The 23993-nt window shown below is 43.4% G+C and overlaps 2 protein-coding genes across 2 annotated transcripts; both read left to right on the top strand.

The window, feature by feature from the left end:
* Nucleotides 1-269: 269 nt before the first annotated feature.
* htr1e (5-hydroxytryptamine receptor 1E) lies at nucleotides 270-1409 on the top strand (the record flags this gene model as incomplete). The annotated part of the gene is made up of 1 exon (XM_080860641.1): nucleotides 270-1409. The coding sequence occupies one exon, from the start codon at nucleotides 270-272 to the stop codon at nucleotides 1407-1409; it is 1140 nt and encodes a 379-aa protein (XP_080716767.1).
* A 3983-nt stretch (nucleotides 1410-5392) lies between these two features.
* On the top strand, nucleotides 5393-23993 carry znf292b (zinc finger protein 292b). Its single transcript, XM_080832959.1, has 8 exons — nucleotides 5393-5569; nucleotides 11929-12083; nucleotides 13684-13762; nucleotides 14027-14162; nucleotides 14793-14995; nucleotides 15171-15307; nucleotides 15579-15720; nucleotides 15826-23993. Exons 1-8 carry the CDS (start codon nucleotides 5408-5410, stop codon nucleotides 23068-23070), a joined length of 8259 nt encoding a protein of 2752 aa, XP_080689085.1. The 5' UTR covers nucleotides 5393-5407; the 3' UTR covers nucleotides 23071-23993.

The following is a 23993-nucleotide window of genomic DNA, read 5'->3' as shown; positions in this document are numbered from 1 at the left end:
CTCTTCTCCATCGTGCAGATATTTTTCTGATTGCAGATGACCTTGTCTTAACTTTTTCTGCCAACTCTCATTTTCATTAAAGTATACCTTATGGTTTTAGCTGTCTCCTGAAAGTATTTTAAGAGATGGTTTATCAGATTTACTTGTGTTCCTTCAGTGAAGAGAAATTTTAAATCGTATTTGTGTTTCAGGGCTGCTGTTAACCTGGAGCTCCTGCCCACAGCTCTGGAGTGTCTCCAGCTTGGCAAGACAGCCAGGCTGGGGCAGAGATGGAGATGGAGAGGTACTTGTGGGAGAGCTCGGAGGTGCCCCCAAATACAACAAACTGCACTGACGGGCCAGCAGGGGCAGTGTTTCGCGTTCCCACGGTGACCGAGAGGATTGTGGTGGTGGTCCTTCTTGGGGTCTTGACCCTGCTCACGGCGCTGGTAAACATGGCGGTGATCGCAGCCATCTGCACCACCAAGAAGCTCCACCTGCCAGCTAACTACCTCATCTGCTCGCTGGCCGTCACTGACTTCCTGGTGTCTATCTTGGTGATGCCCATCAGCGCGGTGTACATCACCATGCAGACGTGGTCCTTGGGGCAGGCGGTTTGTGAAGTGTGGCTGAGCGTGGACATGACCTGCTGCACCTCCTCCATCTTACACCTGTGTGTCATTGCACTGGACCGCTTCTGGGCCATCACCAAGGCAATCGAGTACACCCGCAAGAGGACGGCCCGGCGGGCTGCAGTGATGGTGGCTGTGGTGTGGGTCATCGCTATCTTCATCTCACTGCCCCCTCTTTTTTGGAGGCACCGCCACAAATCCACGGTGGCTAGCCAGTGCATCATAGAGCATGACCATGTGGGGTACACCATCTACTCCACCCTCGGAGCCTTCTACATCCCCATGACTCTGATCCTCATCCTGTATTACAGGATCTACAGTGCAGCGAGGACGCTCTACCAGAAGCGGGGGTCTTCTCGGCACCTCAGCAGCCGCAGCACGGACAGCCAACACTCGCTGAATCACGTCCGCGTCGTGCACACGTTCTGCGTGTCCGACCTCTCCACCTCCGACCCCGCTGTCGAGTTTAACCGATTCAACGTCACCATCCGCATCCCGTCCTTCGAGACGGACCTCGACGGGGCAGATGAGAGGAACCAGATTTGCACCCTGCGTGAGAGGAAAGCTGCTCGGATTTTGGGGCTCATCCTGGGGGCCTTCATTCTCTGCTGGCTCCCCTTCTTCGTGAAGGAGGTCCTAGTGGGCCTTCAGCTCATCAACCCTTCCCCGCAGGTGTCTGATCTCCTCACCTGGCTTGGTTACATCAACTCCCTCATCAACCCTCTCCTTTACACCAGCTTCAATGAAGACTTCAAGCTGGCTTTTAAGAAGCTGATCAGAAGGAAAGGGCACACATAAAAGCTTTTCAGACTTCTGTAGCTCATAGAGTAAGGCTATCATTACAGGCTCACATTCCAGGGTGTAAGTGCAGATCTTTGCAGATGCAAATTATGAAGTTGATTTTTAAAAGTATGCCTTCGTGGTTCCACAAATGCGCTGAATGAAAGAATTTACTCAAAGTCAACATGTGCTGCACCCTAGAAGACACATATAGCATTGCTCTGTGAAATGCTACACTTGACACCAGTGCATTTGATACCATTTTTATGGAGTGGATTGTGTGGGACTACATTTTATTTATATTAAATTATGAAACCTCCTATTTGTTATCACTGATGCAAGAAAAATAATTGTGTTTGAAGAGACAGTGTACTACTAAATTACACAACAACTATGGATTATGAATGCATTTTTGGCTAATACCATGACTATACAGTCGTTATGGCTGATTTGATATTCAAACATCTAAAAAGGAGTCTGAATTACCTTTTAGGTGTGATGAATGAATCCAATAACCAGTGACTGGAAGGCAGCCACAGTCTGCCAGAGCGGAAACAATTAAGCACCACAGGTTGCCCATTTTCTGAGTGGTTCTTAAGAAGTGGATTTCAATTTATGCAAAACATGAATAAAATGAATGATTACTGTTATTTAACATTTTGCCAGTATCCAAAGTGCTTTCCATATATACACATATACACCGATGATAGGAGTCGCCACTACTCCCAACTACACCCACTGCTTTGTGGAACCTGACAGGGAACTAAATTGGTTGTGTATGGTGGACGTTAGAGAACCTTCAACAATAGGGAGCCAATTTGGGCCAGAACAAAGTTTACTCTATACTAATTAGATCGGTCATGATCTCAAAAAGTTGAGTCAGTGGTTTTACATATTTAACAAAAGATCAGTTGCAGTTTGTTCCTCCATCTCTGGGCAGGGGCATTGGGAGCCATGCAGGTCGCTACTTGCCACGCTTTTCGCCAACATCTTTCCCAGTCTCCCACCCAGGGTTTGACAGTGTTTAGATCTGATCATTTGATCTGTGATCTGCTGAGAGATATTGAGAGATTGAAAGCTGTGATGGTAATGTAATGCAGCATGTAATTTAAACACAAATACATTTACACAACACGCTACGTTGAACACTTTACATTCCAGCTGTGATGTCTCGCTGAGGTCTCTTTGTGCACAGGACCCAGTGAGTGGTCTTGTAAAAATGCCCTGCACAATTGAGAAGGGATTTTCCAAGGTGCAAAAATTAACTCATTAAATATGCCTTGTCTATAAAATTCTGCTTATAGACATTAACTTTGACAAAGCTGAACTCTTCTTGCCATTTAAGCATCTTTTAAAATATATACTGTATATATAAATATTTTATACAGGCCTAATGTATGCTTTTGTGTATTTTTTATATCTTATATCAAAATACAATGTCCTTAATGTGAATATCTTACTAAAACAGTCCAGCTTTTTCCCCAGCTTTGACATGTTCCAACAGACATCACAGACACTGACTGAGCTCATGGCAGTGTGAAGCTAATGTTGTAGCAAAACAATCCCTTCAAATCTTAAAGTTGCTACTTCAATGAGAGGCAGACGACAGAATGCGATGAACTGGTTTATTCAATCTTGCAGACTTCCATCCGATTTGAGGGGCGGTCCATGGAGCATCTCTGCGAAAATCAGTGCACTTACACTTTATACTTCATTTTCCATCACTAAGCTTTTCCAATCAAAAACTAAAAACGTATCAAAGTTGGGCCAATCAGAATATTCTGCATATTAGTACATTTCAAGACAATGACGTCTTATAATGAGCAGGTTTGTGTCCTTGTCCATGTTTTGAAAAGTCCGTTATGACTGTTATGTTTTCAAAACTCTGTTTAAGACTGTTTTGGGAAATGCTCCCTTTCTTTGTCTAAGCTGCATCCCTTATGCAGAAACCCTTTAGTTGATATTTGGCTGGCTCTAAAAGCCTGCACCTGTAGAAACTGCACTTTCATGATTTTAGAAAACAGGCCTCTCTGCTTGACCTGATATTCGGCTCTGCACCGAGATATCTCTGCCTGACATTACGTGACCACACCACTGTATACAACCATGGTATTTTTCTACACTAAACAAAGGAATTGCATCAAATGTGCTGAATCCAGTTGGGAGGTAAGCCATGACATTGTTTCCCTCCATCAGGTTTTCACAGTCCATATTGGCTTCCCAGGCATTAGCTTTGAGACAATCTGTATTGATTCAGGTGATCATAGTTCACTGTGCTTTGGGGTTGAACAAGGGAGCTGCCTTGGACCATTATTATTCTCACTATACAGCTGCCACTTGGGGACATCATTAGAGAACAGTGTATGTTTCCATAATTATGCTGATGACACACAACTGAACATCTCTGCTGAACCAAATGATGTTGCAGCTATAAACTCCATTTCTGCCTGTCTTTTGGCGATAAATAAGTGGATGAGCGATAATTTATTAAAGTTAAACGAGTAAAAAAAATAGATCCTACTAGTTGGCCCTAAAACAAAAAGCCGTTTATAAATCAAAAAGAAAAACTGATTCATGCCTTTATTTCAAGCCGGCTTGATTATTGTAATGCAATTCTTACTGGCCTCCTGAAATAAAACAACTGAGAGACTTCAGCTCATTAAAAACTCTGCAGCTCTGCTATTAACCAGAACCAAGAGGAGAGAGCACATTAGTCCAGTTTTAGCTGCTCTGCAATGGCTTCCAGTAACCTTTAGAATTGACTTAAAGGTCCTTCTCCTTATATACAAAGCTCTTAATGGGCTAGCACCAAGTTACATTGCAAACTTCCTAGTCAAATACTTGCCTTCAAGAACACTGCGATCATCGAATGCTGGTTTATTGGAGGTTCCCAGCAACAGCCGTAAGAAAATTGGGGACGCAGCCTTTGTCAATTACGCCCCAAAGTTATGGAACATAGGCCTACTGCCTATAGACATCAGGGAAGCCATTCTTAACATCTTTAAAAGAAAGCTAAAAACATACCTATTCACATTAGCCTTTAACTATCTCAACTTATATATAAATATATATATTAAAAACTTAATTATATAAAAATGTTTTGTGTCTTACTTTGATTTTCATCGTTATATTAAGGGGTTAGATGAAATAAATTCTGCAGAGTGTTATTTTCTATCTTATGCTATGCATTTTATGTATTACATTTTGTTTCTCATCGTTATGCACTCTATCACTGTTTTATACTTATTTAAAAAAATAATTATTATCATTATTATTATTTATTTATTTATTTATTTTGCACTGTATCCTAGTTTTTATGTTTATTTGATGTTTATTTTTAAGTATTTGCTGTAAAGCACTTTGGGCTGCATTCTTTTGCATGAAAGGTGCTATATAAATAAAGTTGTATTATTATTGTTATATATAGTTTATTTTAAGCCACAAGTAAGGGGGTGGTAAGAAACTACAATGCATTTGTCGTATAGGCTACATTACGTCACGGGTTTGAGCGCCTCAGTGAGCTGATCAAAATGCCTATTTGTATTGATTGGCTGGTTTAATATTTTTGTTATAACAAACTCACTGCGTAGAGATAACCATTGTAGGTCAGTGCGTGTGGAGCAGCGCCACGGGAGAGCTGTCAGGTGGCGTCAGCTCAACATGGCATATGCAAGGGTGATCAGCAGGACACGGGACGAGTTTATGAAACGGGAGCAATTTCAAAATCTTGAAAGAGGGCAACATTTCGCTTCAAATGTTCCCAGTTAGTAGGTTATTACTTTACAAACACTAGAAATGGTTGTTTCCGATAAATTCACTGAGACTACTTGGTAGTAGTTTTTCAATTCGGTCTATAGGATTTGACATGTAATCTGCCCACCGATAGGAAGGCAATCACTAGGGGCGTAAGTTTTCACTCTCCTTCTACGTGCTTTAGTTTTCCTACTTTGCGTGAGGACGTAGGCGCTTTTGATCACATGCTGTTGTGTGCGTACGCGGCGGAGCTCGGTGCGAAGATGGCGGACGAAGAGGCCGAACAGGACTGCAGCGGACAGAGCGGCTGGAGTGCAGAGATAGAGGAGCTCCGAGAACGCTTCCAGGAACTCTCTACTGCGTTGAAGGAGAGTGTGGATTCTCCTGTGCAGTCTGCATCGCTGTACTGCCAAGCATTTTGCCAGGTGAGTCCGACTAATGCCTAAGGGTTGTGCAAAATTGGAAAACCAAAATAAAGCCATGCTAGCTACGTATCAAGCTATTGGAAAGCTGATGTAGCTCTTGATGTTACAGCAAATGAAAACAGTAATCATTAATTTGCTCACTGCCACCGGTGATAATGTAAGAACACAGTTCCTTGAGTGACAGATTAACAAGGATATTGCACTTTAAGAAAATTGTCTAATGCAGACTTGTTTGTGGTGCACTTAAACGAAATCCTCTATCTGGGTTCATTTGCAGCAGTGTAGCCATGCTAAGTTAGCTAACTAGCAAGCTACCTAGACAGTAAGCTGAGATCTTGTTAACCATGACAATGTCTGTCTAGTAGGCTTTGTGGCGGACGGTGTTGGTGGTGGTGATGATGGGCGTGAGTTTGTTGTATTAAGTTGTTAAGTTTTCAAAAATGCTGTCCATACGAATTCCAATGTATCTCATTTGAGCTGTCAAAGCAACGCACTCTCAACCACCCATCCGTCAGTGTAACATCACCTTGATAACATGTTGCTTGATTCGAGTTTAGCTTAAGTTGGCAATCACGATTTTAAAGTTTGATTTTATTCCAACGGAAACCTCAATATAAGTCCCCTATTTATATGAAGAAGTGAAATCTATTCTTCTGCAACCGTTGACCATTTTGTGTGTCATATGGTGTGTGATTTGAATGAAGTCATTTTATCTTATCATTCCTTTTAAGCAAATCACGCATCCCGTTCTGAATAAACTGAAGTTAGTGATCGGATAAATGGAAGAAAAACTGGTTAGGTAAAGGCCTGCTGTCATCTGAGCCTTCCAGCATGTAGATTCCTCTCTCCAGTGTTCATTTGAAGTACATTGTTAGATGGCTAATACCTCGACATCCTTTGGTAACGTGGACTGTTAGTGTACTGTCCTGCTGGCCCCTCACACATAATGGGACATCTGTGCCCCGCTGATGGAGTTGTTCATTTCTCTGGTTTGGTCAGTTAATGACTGAAAACCAATTTAATGTCCATTAGGTTACACAGAAAAAAATCGTCCAGATCCTTGGGGATAATCATGTGTAACATGTGAGCGCCCAGAGCTGTCCTGTAGGCTAATTCACCTTACAAGAAGCCAACGAGCAATGACTATTTGACAGTGTATTATGCAAATTGCAATGTAATATTTCCTGACAAGCAGTTTAAATGAGTGATTCTTCCTGGTTTTAGTCATGATGGCTTAAATGTAAACTCTGGAACCCTCTTGCACTGGCTCTCCGAGGTAATAGATTTCACAAGATAATTACTGGAACTAAAGTAGAACACTTTCACTTTCTTTTTCAACTTGGCATAGTGTGGTAGAAGATGCAACAGTGCATTGATTTCCTTTCTCCAGTTAGTATAAGCAAGGCCTTTGAACTTCTTGTTATCCCTGGTTTTTTTTATGCTTGATGGAACACTTCACCTTAAGTCGTTATCAGGATCTCAAGCTAGCACATAGGAGAACGTTTATACTTTGACTTTTTAGCCTGATAAACTCTTAATTGCATAAGTTGGATTTTTATATAACAAAAGATAAGGCCTATGTGTAAGTATGTCTCAGACAGTATTTTTATTGTTAACAGGTATGCTTTCATATATTAGTGATTTGTTTGGAAATTAATATATTAAAAACTGAAATGTTGCAAATGTTAAAAATCTTGGGGGGGGGGGAGCGATGTGTGGTGTCCTCTGTGACCAGTTAATATCTCACCACTGTCCACACATTGCTCCCCCACCAAGATTTTTATAGGCCACAAAAAGCCACAATAAAACATTGTTTATGATTAGTTGACACTTGGATCTGGTATTATCCACCTTTTTAAAAAATAAATTATGCGAACAGCCAAACAAAAAAAATATGATCGGAGCAATATATTTTGAATTGAGCCGCGTGAACGTAGCAGCTTACAGTGTGAACGTAGCAGAGCCCTGATCAAAGTCCTACTGTGGCAGTACAGTTCAGGACCACTATCCCATCAACCTAGATGTTCTGCATACATTCTAGCAAAAAGAAAGGGGGAAGAACATAGCAGAACAATCCGCAAAGCTTGTACTTAAGCACTTCAGAAGACTAGGCTGCAAAGGGGTTCTCTATCAAGTAGAGATGGGGGGGGGGGGGGGGGGGGGGGGGGGGGGGGGGGGTGTTGTCTGGTGAATGTCTTTTTCTCTCACCAGAAATTCACTTAAGAGGGAGGCACTGGTTATTTACTCTTATAATCTGCTATTCACTGTAATGTGCTTGTAATTGAAACCTGCTGTTGTTCACGCATGAGTGATGAATTACGTCCAAATATGTGTTAGCTGAAGACCCCCTTATTGTAAATACAGACTGGAGTTTGGCTTTTGCATGGAGAATGGATGGATGTGTTGTTTTGTATGCATTATGCCTATGTGTAGCCAGATTTTTGTATTTGGAGCTTAGCTAGCAATCAGAGGGGTCATGTTATGTGAATAGCGATGGACCTACCGTAAATCTATCTGTCTGCCCATTGACATGCCTGCATTGCATGTATACAGCCCCACCCAGCCCCACCAGGTTTTGCATAGTTTTGCTTGGGACAGGAGAGGATTATTCCACCATTCTGGGACCTCTTGTGGAATGCTCAGCTGTTCCATCCCCTGCAAGGTCTCTGGATGAAGCTCCAAGAGCTTCTTGTCATCCCCCCCCCCCCCCCCCCCCTGTCATGCCCTGACACCCTCTACATGCCACATGACTCCCCAGGCGTGGCAGGGCTGGAGCCTGTAGTGTTGCCCACAGCCGGTGTCTGTGTGATGTTAGCCCGGCACCCCCCCAGCCCCCTTGAGCCCTCTCCCGCAGACAGTCGTAATATCTCAGTCTGCCGACATTTGAGACCCCAGAGCTTCCTCAGGCTAGTAAGGTCTGCAGCCTGTTGCATATGTATGTGCCGGTTCGAGGGAGCTGTGTGTCTGTGTGTGTGTGTGTGTGTGAGAGAGTGTGAGCCTCTTGCTAAGCACACACTGTGCCAGCTGTTAGATAGAGTTTGGCACACCCCCTCATCTTTAAATCAGGAGGATTATGAAAGGGAGAGCCTCCCCCGGCGCCCCACCCCACCCCACCCCACCCCACCCCACCCCACCCCACCCCACCCATGCCAACACAGAGCACAACAACAATGGCTGGTTGTTCAGCCTGCTATCTGAGTGTCCTTGCAGGTCAGGCCTTACTGTATTTGTCGGTGCAGTCAACTTATGGTTTATTTGGCCTGCAGTTATCTGTCTGGGACTGGGTGGGAAGTATGTTCTATATAGCCTGTTCATCTGTATGGTTGTCTAATTGTTTGGTTGTGTTTTTGTGTGTGTTGACTGCGTGTGTGTTAGTTTAATGTTTGAGGTTCGATTAATCAGTTGTGAGCTCCTTACTTAAGTGTTTTTGGAGGAGAAATGGTCTCTGCTGAAGACGTCTGGCTATTGATGGATCGCAACCCCTCTCAGCACAAAGACATTGTAGCAGGTTTGAGTTCTCATAGTGTGGGCCAGGACATTCCAAATGAAATGCCTTTGGCCACATGATTGGCATCTGTAATGTGCTTGTAATTGAAAGCTGCTGCTGTTCACGCATGAGTGATGAATTATGTCCAAATGTGTGTTAGCTGTAGACCCCCTTATCATAGATACAGACTGGAGTTTGGCTTTTGCATATGGAGAATGGATGGATAGAAATCCATTGGATGGCTGCTTGTTGGTTTAAAGCATACACTTGGGATGGTCCTGAGTTTTTATAGACATGTTGACAGAGACAACATTGCACACTCCAAAAGCACTTAGTGTGTGTGTGTGTGTGTGTGTGTGTGTGTGTGTGTGTGTGTGTGTGTGTGTGTGTGTGTGTGTGAGATATGTGTTGTAATGTGACATGGAGCCTTGTTTTTGTTGGGTTCATTTGATTATCGAGCTCCCTGATTGACTGAAGCTTTTAATGAACTTGTCTTACGACTGCCATTTAAACTGCTACACTACCTTCATCTGTCAGGAATTTGTTTGAAATATTTTTAGTTAAATTGTAACAGGTTTTATTGGCAGCCTTATAGCACCACAGGGTTTTCTACTGATCATGCTGTAGGCTATAGCATTCTAAAGCATTGTGAATTATAGGAAGGTACCTTGCAGGAGTCTTAGAGAAATGGAAAAGTGAGTGTGTGTGATGATTAAAGGATTGTGTCTGGGATTGGTTGAGCAGGGTAGCTGTGCGCCATTAGTAATCAATGCCACTCCCCAGGCGTCGGATCATCTCTCTGAGTCTCACTTAGTCTGATCTCTCTGTCTCTCCCCTCTCCTTCCTTTCTCTCATGTTCTCCCTTTCTCTCTCTCTCTTCCTGTGGCCTGTGTAAGGTCTGCTGTGAGTGCATGCAAGGCACTGACTGCATTAGGTCAAATTCTCCAAGAGCCAAGACCTGCTCCAGCTTTCACATGATTGATTCCTCAACAGGAACCCTGACTATGCTGAACTTGAGACAGACTCCAAGCCTCTCTTGCTTTTACCAGTTGTCTGTCCTGCTGTGGATTATGTTTGTGTATTTATTTGGTCCCTTTCTGACTCACACACAATTCCCCCCAAAGGCCAAATGTCTGCTTGCTCCTTAATGAACCCATCACATTATTGTTGTAGTGAGTGGAGTCTTGCTTTCTGGAAAAGCAGCACAGTGCCATCTTGGTGTGTCATATACTGATTGTGGTGGCCATTGTATTATTATTATTATGCTGTTTACAGTGCTTGACCTTGGCTGTGCTTGGCAGGCAGAGTAATGGCATAAATGCTCCCTCTGGTTCTTCATGTTGATGTGTGCAGATGGCACATTTCTTACTGCCAGTCTGAAGTCATGTGAGGTCATATACACTACTCCCCTTCAGCCACAGGGGGGAGCTTTGTGCGATTAAACTCTTGGTGACCTCCTTGGGAATTTGTGTCTCATCAATCCTACAATGTCTTCCAGTCTTCTTTAATGGAACCCACAGTTTAAGACATTAAGGCAGGTTTGTCAGGTTACAAACAACTGTTAGAAGTCTTGTCATCTCTGCTTGATAGGTGCTAATATTTCTTTGAAAGGCTCCAGACATATATTTACATAATGCTATCTCACAATCTTTAGTTGGCTAGACTTGTGTATTTGAATAATTTTTTGTTTAATAAAGTTTGAGTGATTGAATTTGCTTCAGTTGGCGCTTCCAAACAAATTTGAACTCTCTAGTCGTACAACCCCTAGTAGGCAGTGTATTCTCAGACCCTGTTCACACCTGGTATTAACATGCGTGGACAGCTGTGAGTAAAGGGGTGAATGCACTGAAGATGTTTTGAGGTTGCATTAAGACCACTCTCAGAGGTGGTCTGGGACACATATGGCCAGATTCCGTAAGCAGAAGTATGTACTCGTTTGAAGGTCTGCCTACTTAGCTGACGTCCTCCTTCCGTAAGCAGAAGTATGTACTCATTTGCGCCCCAGCGGCATCATCTAAAATAAAAACACTGTTATTTATTTTTTTTTTTTAATCTAGCCAAGCCAGACAGTTTGTTATTAGTTATTATCAGAATGTTTGAAAGGGTTTCTTTTCCATAATTGTAAAACGAAAGGTGTGCCGCCTGGTTGTTGGTCACAGTGTAGGCTTTCCAGAAAATAAATGAATTCTTTCCCATTTTATCAATGGTATAAACAGATCTCTGCCCTTTAAGCTAGAATAGGCTTTCTGGGCAGGCACTTAACCAGAGTGTAATGGTAGGCTTTCACACAGCAAACCCTCAGATTGTCCATTTACTCAGTACACGGTCAAAAGGCTTGCTTATTTCGGTTTCATGGCCATTGCCCTCCTCATGCCTGTCAAAAGCCATCTCTGTAGTACTTTTGAAATATATTGATGTGTCAATCACACTACAGTACAGCAAATCCCATCATCATTAATTATTCTCATGCCCTCAGGGGGGTTAGTGGCAGATCACAAAAACGACAGGTTACTGCACTTCAATGCACTGCAGTTTGAATTATGAGAATAATTACCATGTTTGCTGATGTCACTGATGTTTCCAGATTAAATTCAGAAGTCAACTGTTTGCTGTGGCTTCATGCCGTGTCCACATAGAAATGTTCTTGAAATCTTCAATTCTTAAATGTCTCCCATCGCAGTTAGGCTACATGTGGTTGATGATTTAAAGTGGATGGTTTTTGGTTGTGTGTCTTTTTTTGGTTTCTTTGTTTGTATGCCTCAAATACCTGCACTATCCTCTGTTTATTTATTCATTTTCATTTGAGTCTTTCCATTATTTGTTATACCATGTGTACTCAATTTTTCTTTCTCTTTTTCGTCTCTCCTGCCAGACACTGGTGGAATATGCAGGCCGCTGGAGAATCGACGAGAACCCACTGCCTCTGGTGGAGGTCTACTCCGTAGCACTGCTAAGCTACGCCCACGCCTCAGCCTTCCTCTCCACCCAGTGTGAGAACGTCTCCTTAGTGCCAGAGAGGCTCTCGCTGTGAGTACATCCCAAGACTTGTGTCACCGCTCGTCAGATCCCATGACACTGCTCTGGTCATGTCCCCTTGTGATAACTTGTTGTTGTATTGGAGCGTCATGGCAGTGGTGTTGAGGGTCAGAGGTTCAGTGGGCCAGTTTATAAGACCTTGTTGGAAATTTGATTTGCAATGGACAAAGACACTGTTAAGTAGTGGTACTCGGTTTGTACATAACTACGATTTACAATAATAATCTGTTTTTTTTTTATATCCATATCACAAGTAACAGTGTGTGTTTATGCAGTAGATGGTTGGTTCAGGAGATCAGTGGTTAAATGCAAATAACAAAAGGGGGGCCTATCCAGATTCTCTTTGTATGTTTAGCTTGCAGCTTATTTTCATATTGCATATCACGACCGCATAAATCGTAAACTACAAGATAATATGTTCTTATAGGTCAGGTCAATCTGAAGCGTTTAGCAAGAGCCACATTAAGAGGCTACGTCTCCGTTTCTCCGGTCTCATAGAGCTGCTATGTTAATTTGAAAATAATGTTGCAAGCTCTTCACTTCAAAGCTGATCGAAAGGAAGAAGAGACCGCTTCCATTAACACTGGCATTCCACTCTTTTTGGAAATGATCCATCAGCCTATGGAACCTCTCCAACACCACGGCTGTTGCTCTCTGATATCAGTCCCACCAGGATTGTGCAAGGGTTTGTTGTGATTATTGCGGCCAAAAGTGACTGAATTTGCTGTGGGAATTCTCAAAATTGCTGATCCCACCAGGATCTCAAGGTGGTTTGTTGCGGCCAAAATTTAATTAAAATTAACTGAATTTGCTGCTGAGGTCAGTACAATCGGACATGATGCATACATTCTATGAATGTGTCTTTTCCCGGAAATATTGGAAAATATATTAATAAATGTAAATTGCAAAACCCTGATGTGACTGATATATCTGAGAGTAACCACAACTAGATTTTATTCAATTCATGGAGACTTTTTTTAATGTCTCAGTCTTCATTTGGCAGTGAGTCCTGTTTCTTCCGTCATGTGAGCCTGCATGAGCATCCAAAACCCCCAACCTTTCCTATTCCTATATGTGCCACAGGTCTACAGAATCAAAGTTGTCCAGTCGTGCAACAAGGAGCCCACATGGGCTGTGTGTCTGTAGATTTTCCTATACCCATATTCATTGATTGACTTAAACAAGTTTCATCAGGCATTTACAACTTCAGCACTTCTTGACGAGAGTAGTGTGGAGACTTATTTAGATGATGCTGTCAAGGCTGACTCCTTTTACTAAAATCCACTTCCAACTTGACCAACCCACCACATGCCTTTGCCCTTTTCTGTATGAAACTGCTTCTTCTAGACAAGACACTAATTCGTTGCTAAACTGCACAAAGACTGTGTGAGATTCCCCTCCTATGATGCACCTGGTTGAACTTCTAACTATGAAACTTTTGATGAGTCATACAGGGCCGTTCTGAAACAGTATTAGTCCTGAAGTATGTTGGTGTGTTTGAGGAGTAGGGCTGTGAGGGGGGTGCTTATTGAATACCAACAAGCAGAAACTTATCGTGTGTTATTGCCTTTCCCCCCCTGCTGTGGCACAGGAGCTATCTGGAGCTTCTTTTATCACTTCCAGACAATGTTCCACAATCCCTATGGCTACAGTTCCAACGTTCGGTGCAGGTATGGAGACAGTTATTTGCCACAGAATAAGTTGTGATTTTATTTCTTTACCATCCAACCATAATTGTGATTTTGTAAATCAAAACGACTCATCTTTTTTTGTTGATTTTATCTGTGATTAACTCAACCTCACTAAACTCAAAGGATGTTAACACCAAAATAAGGATCCAGTGTATTTTGTTTTATTTACTCACTCAGAATTGTGTGTTCAAATACACTGTGGTTGATTTCTCTGATTTAAATCCCCCCCCCCCCCCCCCCCAGTCAGCCCATGACCTGCTGCAGAAAAGTGGCATCTTCCAATTGCACATGCTCTCCTGCCTGTCCCAGGAGGCTGGTGTATGGAGCAACTACACACTACAGGGCATCCTCTCCAACGAGGCGCCGCAAACTGAAAGAGGTTCATTTACATCTATTCAACACCATCTTCTCTTGTATTTACACTCATCCCCTGACACTCACTGTAATGAATTCAAACAGAGTTTATGTATGAGAATATTTTGAGCTCAAGGAAGCAAACCTCAGCCCTCACAAACGGCAAATATTGATGAGCTTGAATACATGATAGAGTTACTGTTCTAAACCTGATTGTTCAAATCCTTGATTGTGATTGGCTAAAAGCCGTTGTAAAATCCAGCATTACCTTACAATTTGACCTGATTACATTCCATATTACTGCGCAGCGAATGGCAAGGCATTCATATAGCGCATTTCATACCCAGTGTTCCATCTGGCTGTTGCGTTGCTTCAAGGGTTGCGTGGCAACGATTTATTTAGGAACTATAATTTTTAGTGGCGGAAGAATGACGGTTTATCATTAAACTATTGTTTCTTAAATTGAATTGTCTTTATTTATGAAACCATATCAAATATGTGTAGTAACAGGTTTAGAAAAGCAATAAGCCCCGCTCCGCTTCGCGTCGTGCCTAACAACTCCCTTACCTGTTCTAAAATCAGCGCAAAGCACGGACTCGCGGGGCTTATTGCTTAATTTTAGGCTAGTTTTGATGTTTTTTTTCCTCCTCCTCAGTTCATGCATTCCTTACCCTGGAGGGACCCACTCTCTTGGGGATGAGGATAAAGCAACTCATCAAAGAGAACCAGCGGAGCAAGGCTGCCCTGTTGGCAAAGGCCTGTTCAGAGTTCCAAGAGTTTGAAGGCAAAGGGCACTTTAAACAGATGTACCTTGTCAGCCTATCCAGTGTGGCAGAACAGGAGCCCTTGATGGAGGAGGTATATTTCTTTTCTCTTGACATAAAGTGTAAAAAATGCACTTTCAAAAGCTGTCATTTTATGACTTTTGTGTGGGTTGAGTTCCCAGAGCACAGAGCTCTGTCCAAATATTGAAATATGATGTGACGTGGAATCAGTCAGGCATGCAAGGAATCTTTGTGTTCATTCTTCACAGATTTCCAAGGTGGATTGTCGGGATGCCTTGGAGATGATTTGTAATTTGGAGTCTGACGGAGACGAGAGGGGGGCCTTTACGCTATGCTCTGCCTTCCTGACATGCCAACTCCTCCAGGGGGAGACCTACTGTGCATGGTAGGTCACCAAATCGGCGTGATTTTGTGCACATGTGTCCTTGAATAGATACTGTTGTTGTCCTGTATAGTCTTGCAGTACAGGGGCAGTTAAAGCGCCATGGCTGTTGCAGTACAGGAGGGCCCATGACTGTTTTAAGTGTGCACTGGGTCAATTTGGCTGTGTTTGTTGGTTGGATTTGGCTTCGGTGCTGTGTTTTAGTATTCTTTTTAAGCTGAAATGCAGTTTTGTAAGAATGTTTTGTTTAATGCCTATTTTGTGTGTTTTATAGGGAACTCACGTTGTTTTGGAGTAAACTTTTGAAGCGACTCGACTCCTCAGAACAAGGTTTCTTAGACCGATGTCGCCAGATGTCGAAGTTATCCAAAACTGTTTTCCACATCCTTTTTTTCATCAAGGTCATCCAGTCAGAGGTGAATACATCCTTTATTTTTGCTGATTACTTTCATTTTACTTGAATAGTGATACTGTGTTTTGTAAGATGTATGTGAGGCTAATCAAAAGTGGTTGTTTTCCAGGTGGATGATGTTGGTCTGCTTGTGTGCATTGAAATGTGCATAAGGGCGCTCCAGATGGAATCTGTAGATGGGAAGACGAAGGCCACCATTTGCAAAACCATCTCGTGTCTGCTCCCGACAGATCTGGAGGTTAAACGGGCCTGCCAGCTTACTGAATTCCTCCTTGAGCCTACAGTGGACTCCTACTACGCCGTGGAGACTCTCTACAATGAACCCGATCAGAAACTCGAGGAGGAGAATCTGCCTGTTCCCAACTCTCTCCGATGTGAGCTGCTGTTGGTCTTCAAAACCCAGTGGCCTTTTGACCCAGAATTCTGGGATTGGAAGACACTGAAACGCAATTGTCTTGCTCTAATGGGTGAGGAAGCGTCTATCGTGTCATCCATTGATGAACTTAATGATGATGAGGAACCTGCCGTTGAGGATGACAAAGATCATGAAGAATTCAAAGATGTCACTGAATGCTTTTTAGACACTACAAATGAACTGAAGGAAATGACTGATGAGAAACAGAAGAAAAGAGAAATAAAAAAACTGAGAGAGAAGGGTTTCGTGTCTGCCAGGTTTAGGAACTGGCAGGCCTACATGCAGTACTGTCTTTTGTGTGACAAGGAATTTCTCGGACATAGGATCGTACGGCATGCACAGACTCATTTCAAAGATGGACAGTACAGCTGCCCAATATGTGCACAGACTTTTGACACTAAAGAGACACTGGAACCACACGTAGCGTCACATGTCAAACTGTCATGCAAAGAACGTCTAGCTGCAATGAAAACCACTAGAAAATTGGCCAAGTCAAAAACATCTTCACCAGCAGTGGCAGCTCTGAAATCTAAAACAGGCGAAAATCAGGAACGTAAGGTGAAGATGAAACACAGTGCGAATGGCGATTCCCTTGGACCATACTTTGGGGATGCTATGGACATGGGGGAAAATGGGAGTGCAGCAGAATTTGCTGAGGAAAATGTGTGTCCTGTACCAAACTGCAGAAAAGGGTTCAAGTACTTCAAAAACTTGCTTATTCACGTTAAGGACCACGGAGACAATGACGAGGCGAAGCGCTTCTTGGAAATGCACAGCAAGAAAGTGGTTTGTCAGTATTGTCGTAGACAGTTTGTCAGTGTGGCCCATCTGAACGACCACTTGCAGGTGCACTGTGGTGTCAAGCCCTACATTTGCATACAACTGCATTGCAAAGCCAGTTTCAACTCTAATGCAGAGCTTCTTGCGCATAGTAAGGAACATGCTTCTTTTAAGGCAAAGTGCATGTTCCCTGGCTGTGGGAAGATTTTTCATGAGGCCTACATGCTTTATGACCATGAAGCTCAGCATTACAAAACCTTTACGTGCAAAGTTCCTGGTTGCGGAAAACTATTTCACTCACAGGCCCAGTTGGATGAACACCAGGAAGAGCATGTGCAGAAGGTGGAGGAAAATGAGCTCACCGACAGCCACACTACTTCTCAGGCCGGTCATAGTAGCTCTTCTACACAACAACTTTCAGATCATGCTAGCCCTGTGCAGCAGCACCATCACCATGACAACGAGCTGACTCAATCCCAAGACACGTCCCAGTCCAGCACAGCAGAGGATGCCTCTCTTCAGTCCCTAGAACCTTTGAAGGTGAAGCACTCGATTGAGAGCATACTAAATCAATTCGACTCCATCCCCACACTTCATCATCCTCCTGGAGTTAAATCTGAGCCCCCGGATCAGGAACACTACACCTTACAGCAGGTCCCTTACCCAGATGCACCCATGAATCAGCCCATCATGGACGTCCATCCTTCACATCTGAACCAGTGTAGACCACAGGAACCTCATTCAGGGCCATTCATGTATGATCAGATCCAGAGTGTACCAAATATCATAATGCCCACAACCACTTCATATCACGGTGCTGTTGAAGACTTTCAACAAGCTCCTCTCCCTGATATTTTACAGGACCATCCTCAACCTTTCACGCACCAACCTTTTACTTCCCAAAGTCAAGTGCACAGACCTCACAATCCTGACATCAGCAGACAGATTCCAGCACAGTATCAGAGTATGTCAGCAAATCACATGCCCTCTGTGGGACATGCTCCTAATTCTGTGGCAGTGTTGACAGGAAATCTCCCACCAGCTTCCCAGGCTCTTCCTGCACGAATGGCTCCTCAGCCTCTCAATGGACATTGTACAGTCAACCAAATGGTGCCTCCTCCTGGCACCAATGGTCAGACCCAGCCAGAGGGAGAGAAGGAGAGACACTGCTGTGCATTCGAGTCATGCAGTCGAACTTACAGCTCATACAGGAGTGTAACCAAACACATGAAGGCAGTGCATCCAGATTTTTATCTTCAATGGAAGCTCGAAAAGAAGAACAATAGGGTTTCCACAGTTCTGTCAAGAGGCTTTGCCGTCAATGCTAAGTCAAATTATTTGCCTCCCTCACACCAACAAGATGGTAGCAGAATTCCTCTTCCACCCCAGCAGATAAGAAATGCGCTTGGTCAACCCCTACCTTATCCCACTCCTTGCCAGAGCTCGAATGGTCCTACAGCGTCTTCTCATTCAGTGCCACTGTCAGGTCAAGCTCTGGCTGAAGAAATGGAGAACCTTTTGAACCCCATCCTGCTCTCCCAGTTGGGGAACTCCTCCAACCAGCTGGATCCATTACCTGCATCATATATTGACGCGCCATGGCATGCTGCACCGCAAGACAATGTTAGTCTTCAACAGCAAAACCATTGCACTTCGCAAGTGTTAATGTCAGGCCTGCATGGAGTCCATAATAATTCCTATCCTTCACATATGGACACAGCTGGGCCCAGTCAGAGAACAGACAGCCATCATCAAAACATGGATGGCTCTTCATTACAACCCCATAACAGACTTGCAAGCACCCATATGCCATCACAGGTAGGGAACAGTCAGCAATTAAGTGATAACAAAACAGGAGAAGGATTTCACCCTATAAATGGTCAGTTCTATTCTGGAAATCCAAGCGCAAGGACACAGTTGGATGCAATGGGTCATGTTCGTCAGTCAAACATAGAGGGGGCAAACAACTCCTTGCTACAGTCAAACCTGGGCCCGGATTCTGGCCCTGTGCTGCCCTCGTATGTGGACAATCTGAATAACCCGGTTCTCACTGAGCATCAGAAGGTTCCTGAGGCGCCGTACAGCCAACAAACACAAACGCAGAATAAAATGATGCCAGACAACCGCTTGCAAGGCAATTCTAACCCATGTGGTGGGATTGGCAAAGATTCTCAAGAAGGCTCTGATAATGGGGAAACAAAGCGAAAGCGAAACAGAAGAACAAAGTGGCCCGCTATTATTCGAGATGGAAAGTTCATTTGTTGTAGATGTTTCCGAGAATTCCAGAGTCCCAAATCTCTTGGAGGACATTTGTCAAAACGGTCTCATTGTAAAGCCTTAGATGAGACAGACCTAACTGCAGATTTGCCATCCTCATTCCTTGATTTGCTAAATTCACCACATGTTATGAATCCACCACAGGCTACCCCATCTCCACAGTACAATATCAGTTTTAAAGATCAGTCTTTTGAGCCCATTCCCAAAGGTCCGCTCGATCCCAAATTATTCCCCAATGTTAGTTTCCCTCAAGCAAACACTAACTCTTATACCAATAATGGAAATCAGAATGGTGAGGTCTTCAAACAAGTATTGGATCACTCGGCTGTCCCTGGTTTATATGAGACTCCTGGGCAACAGCAGGCCTTCCAAAACCCCTGTGGTAGCTATTCGTCAGATGGACTCTTGCCTGACAATACAGTAATTCAACACACGAGAGATAACCAGCTGAAAGCTGACTGTCAGCCTCATGGAGAGAACTACCTACAGTCTTCTGACTCTCTATTTGGTGATGAGATCTCAGACCCTTTTCTCACTCAATTGCTATCTGAAAACCAATCGCTATCCTCCCTCAGCAGTCTTCCAGCAGACCACATTAATCAAATACTGAGAGCAGAAACCCTTATGAAAATGAAGGAGATAAAGGGTAAGACCACCATCCCTAATGCAAGTGGTCTTTCAAATGATGGGCTCCTGTCAGTGATGGCCAGTCTTGCACAAAACCTGATGACAGACCCACTCCAGCTCATCAACTCCCCTGACTCTCAGCCTTCATCTTCAACCGTCAGCACTCTATCAGCTGACTCGGAGAAGGACCACGCCGAACAAAATGTTAAGAAAAGATTGCGTGAGCAAATCCTCTCCGGGGGGATCCACAGAAGAAACAGCTCATCTCAGACACCTAGTGCTGAGTCCAGCTCCAGCTCGAGATCCTCCTCTGCATCTAATCAGGCAAAAGGAATCAGTCAGGTTGCTGAGGCCTCTAGTGTGACTAAGATGGCCTTTCAAAATCACGAGAGACTTGTGGTTAATCATAAAGGGTTGCCCTCTTTACAAGTTCCATTAGTTGATGCTACATCTCCTTTGCAGAATTGTCCTCAACCTGAGGTTGGCGTTATACAAACCCATGGGGTACCCTCTGCCCAAAGTGTTGTGACAGAGACAAACTTCAATCAACACCTCCCCCACTCTGAAGGCCCGTTGGATGTCATGTTTGATGTTCAGAGATGTTTTGAAAGAATGGACTTGGATAGAGAAGACAGCCACACTTTAAACACTGTGGAATCGAAGTCTTCCATTGAGCCTGTTGGCAATACACTCATCACAAACAGTTTAGATTCAAGTTTTATAGCTGCTGGTGATAAAGGTTTGCAGGTCCCCAATGACTTCCAAAAACCATTTGCCTGTGATGTCACAGACTGCCAGTATAAAGCTATGACAAAAGATGCACTTTTTAAACACTTCATCAAGAACCATAACTACACTGAAGAGATGTTAAACCAGATTAAGAAAAGCTTGAAATTTGCTCCATTCAGCTGTCATATGTGCAGCAAGACGTTCACTCGTAATTCAAATCTCCGGGCTCATTGTCAAGCAGCTCACAGTCTCTCACAGGAGGAAATGATTAAACTTAAAATAAAGCGTCAGTATAACAAAAGAATGGAGGGTGCTGATGCACTGACCTCTTATCCCATTCAGAACCCCTCTGCATTAGGACAAGGGTATCAGCAAAGTCACTGTCCTCCTCTGCTAAACCCATTGGCTGAATTGGAGAAAATCAAACCAGAGTGTCTTTCAGCTCCATTCGCACATGCTACTGCGCCAAGCACAGCCATCTTGGATCTAATGCAGGAGAAGATTGACCCAATTGGTCCACACTTTGCGCAACAAGTTACAGCCAGTCAGACAGTCGCACAGACAGCTCCAGAGTCTGAACAAACCTTTACTGGACAGTTCCCAGTACAAAATATAAAGGTAGAGCAGCAGTCAAGTAGAGCACACAATCAGCTCTTTCATGGCACGCAAGGCAGAGGGACATTACCAACAGAATCTCCAAATCTGGTCCAATTTTCCTCTGCACCTCCCTTGGCTTCCTGTGCTGCTCAGTCTCCAGAGAAGAAACCCAAAGCTGTGAAACTAAGAGTGGCAAAGTCAAGAACAGACACTCCTAAAAAGGCCAAAGAGAAGAAGCCAGAAGCAGATGATGTGTTCAGCCCGTACAGGCCTTATCGCTGTGTCCATCAGGGGTGTGTGGCAGCCTTTACCATTCAGCAGAACTTAATTCTTCACTACAGAGCTGTTCATCAGTCATCCTTACCCCAAATTAACAATGAAGGCGAAGATGATGATGATGATGATGATGAAGAAGCCGATGGAGAAGATGAAGAGCAGGAAGATGGAGAGCCAGAGGGTGAGGTAACACCGCTCACAGAATTTAGATGTCAGGTTAAAGACTGCTCTAGAATTTTTCAGGAGGTGACGAGTCTACTACAACACTACCTCCAGCTCCATAAATTCAAATTGGACAAAGCAGGTGCTTTCCTGTCTAGCATAAACTTGGGCAGGTTTCAGTGTGACCAGCCTGGATGCACCACATCTTTTACAGCTTTCTGGAAATATATTGCCCATATCGACAAAGATCACAAAGAAACTAAAATGGCAAAGGCTGAGTCTGTAGAAGGCATGTTTAGATGTGAAGTTGAAGGCTGTGACTGTGCATACACAACCCGGTCTAATCTGTTACGCCACACCATGAAAAAGCACCAAGACCTTTATAAAGTCCAGCTCATGAATCAACGGAAAATTGATGAACGAGTTAGGCCAATTTCCAGAAAGTCCCAGTACAGTGATTCTGATGGAAAAGAAAATATTGAGAACAACAAGAAAGTAGCTCAGAAGGGTAGTGACAAAAAAAGAAAGGATTCACAAGAAAACCACTGGACACAATACGGCAAGCCATCTTTGAAAGGGAAGGACGAGGCAGCTGCAATGTGTACAAAGAGATTTCCCTTGCAGTATCCATGTATGATCAAAGGCTGTGAGTCAGTGATGAGCTCTGAAAGAAATGCCATAAAGCATTATGTCAAGCATGGTCTATCTGACAAATACTTAGAAGAGCAGAGGAGCCACTTCATATTCTGCAAGAAAATCCCTCGATCCAGAATCCGACGCAGTTCAACAAGAAGCGACGATACAGAGGAATCGGAGGAGGGTTTTCCAGAGAGCTCTGACAATGAAGACACAGGTCCAGATGCAACTGGGTCTGATTTTTCAAAGCCCACGTCAGAGAAAGAAAGCACAGAGGACCCTGAATTCTCAGATGCTAAGGGGACCACTGATGGTTCCGACTCCTCAGTGAAGCTGAAACGCAAAAGGGGACGTCCACGGAAGTCCGAGCGCCGGCAAATTAAAGAGCGAAGGACAAGTGGTAGGTTACGAACAAGGAATCACTCTCTTAATTATGCTGACACTGGCTCAGACTCAAACATCTCAAGCCCTGCCCCGGCAACTGAGGACAATGCAGAGCAGAATGCAGCTATAAGCTCGTTCAAACCTATGGGCTTTGAGGTGTCTTTCCTTAAGTTTTTAGAGAAGTCGTCCAATGGCTCTCCCAAAAGGCGGGCTAGTGATGACTCTCTGAGTAACCTTCCATTGAAACGAACGTCCAGCATTCACCTGAAACATGCCACTGTCCTGTGCAAACGAACTATCGCTAGCAACTATTTTAAAGACATTCAAAGCTACGTGGAGTTTAGAAATCCTGAGAAGCTGACCTCAATCGGGAGTGTAACATTTGCAATAGACAAATCTTTCGCAGGTGTGGCAGATCTTTTGCTGAAGCAGCTTCACGAAATGCGGCCCACTGTCGCTCTTCAGAAATAGCTCAAAGCTCACAGGGACTGACTGAATGTCTTCAATATGAAATCAGTACTCAGGATTTGGACAATGACATGTGCTGCTGATCGGTGCCCATAAACAATAATAATGTTTGAAATGTTCCCATCATTGTGAATCAACCTGTGCTATTTGGCCTAATCATGTTAATGTATATTGGGATGTTTTGAATACTTTTAAATATAAACATTCAATCACTAAAATGGATCATAGATTAATTTGATATTTAATCAGGCACTGTAGTTACTGGATTTACTCTAGATATGTAATGTAAAGCATGTTTTGTTTTTTTACTCTCTGCACATTTTGTTGCCTTGGTAACATTGAGATCATTCGGTTTCAATAACTCGTTACCTTGTCCAACCCCTTTTGAATTTAAAAATTCTATGGTGTACAAATTGGGCTCTGTGGTACTATGTATAGGTACTTAGGTGGTTCCTGTTGAATAACCCATGTAAATGTATTATTGTAGATAGTGCTCTGTGTCCATGTGTACATATTGGCTATGAGACCACTGCATCCACCAGCAGTCTGTAATATGAAGAAAATGAATTTTATTACATCCTGCATTTGGTACCCCTTTGTTCACTTGTGTCAACACAACAGATGTCCATCTTGTACAAGCCTTTATTTTTATGGTCTTTTGCCTTCCTCGAAATGAAGATGTCTTAAAACATTCGTTCAAGTATCACTCGGTTGGTTGTTGTCATTTTTCTGTACTCCTGTCTGGTGCAGTTGCAAAATATTGTCCTGAGTTGAAGTATATGGCAATGTCATGCTCTCTTATTTATCACCAAAATGGCAATACACCAGCATTTTTATATATTCCTGAAGACTGTGGTGGTTTATTTTTTATTTTAATCAAATGGTTCCATTTGTATATGTAAAACAGTACACACTGGATGCTTTAT

This window comes from Sprattus sprattus, assembly GCF_963457725.1.
Source record: "Sprattus sprattus genome assembly, chromosome: 2".
In the NCBI taxonomy this organism is placed as follows: domain Eukaryota; kingdom Metazoa; phylum Chordata; class Actinopteri; order Clupeiformes; family Clupeidae; genus Sprattus; species Sprattus sprattus.
Note: the sequence above shows the minus strand (reverse complement) of the source record. Positions and strands in the feature narration are given on the sequence as shown.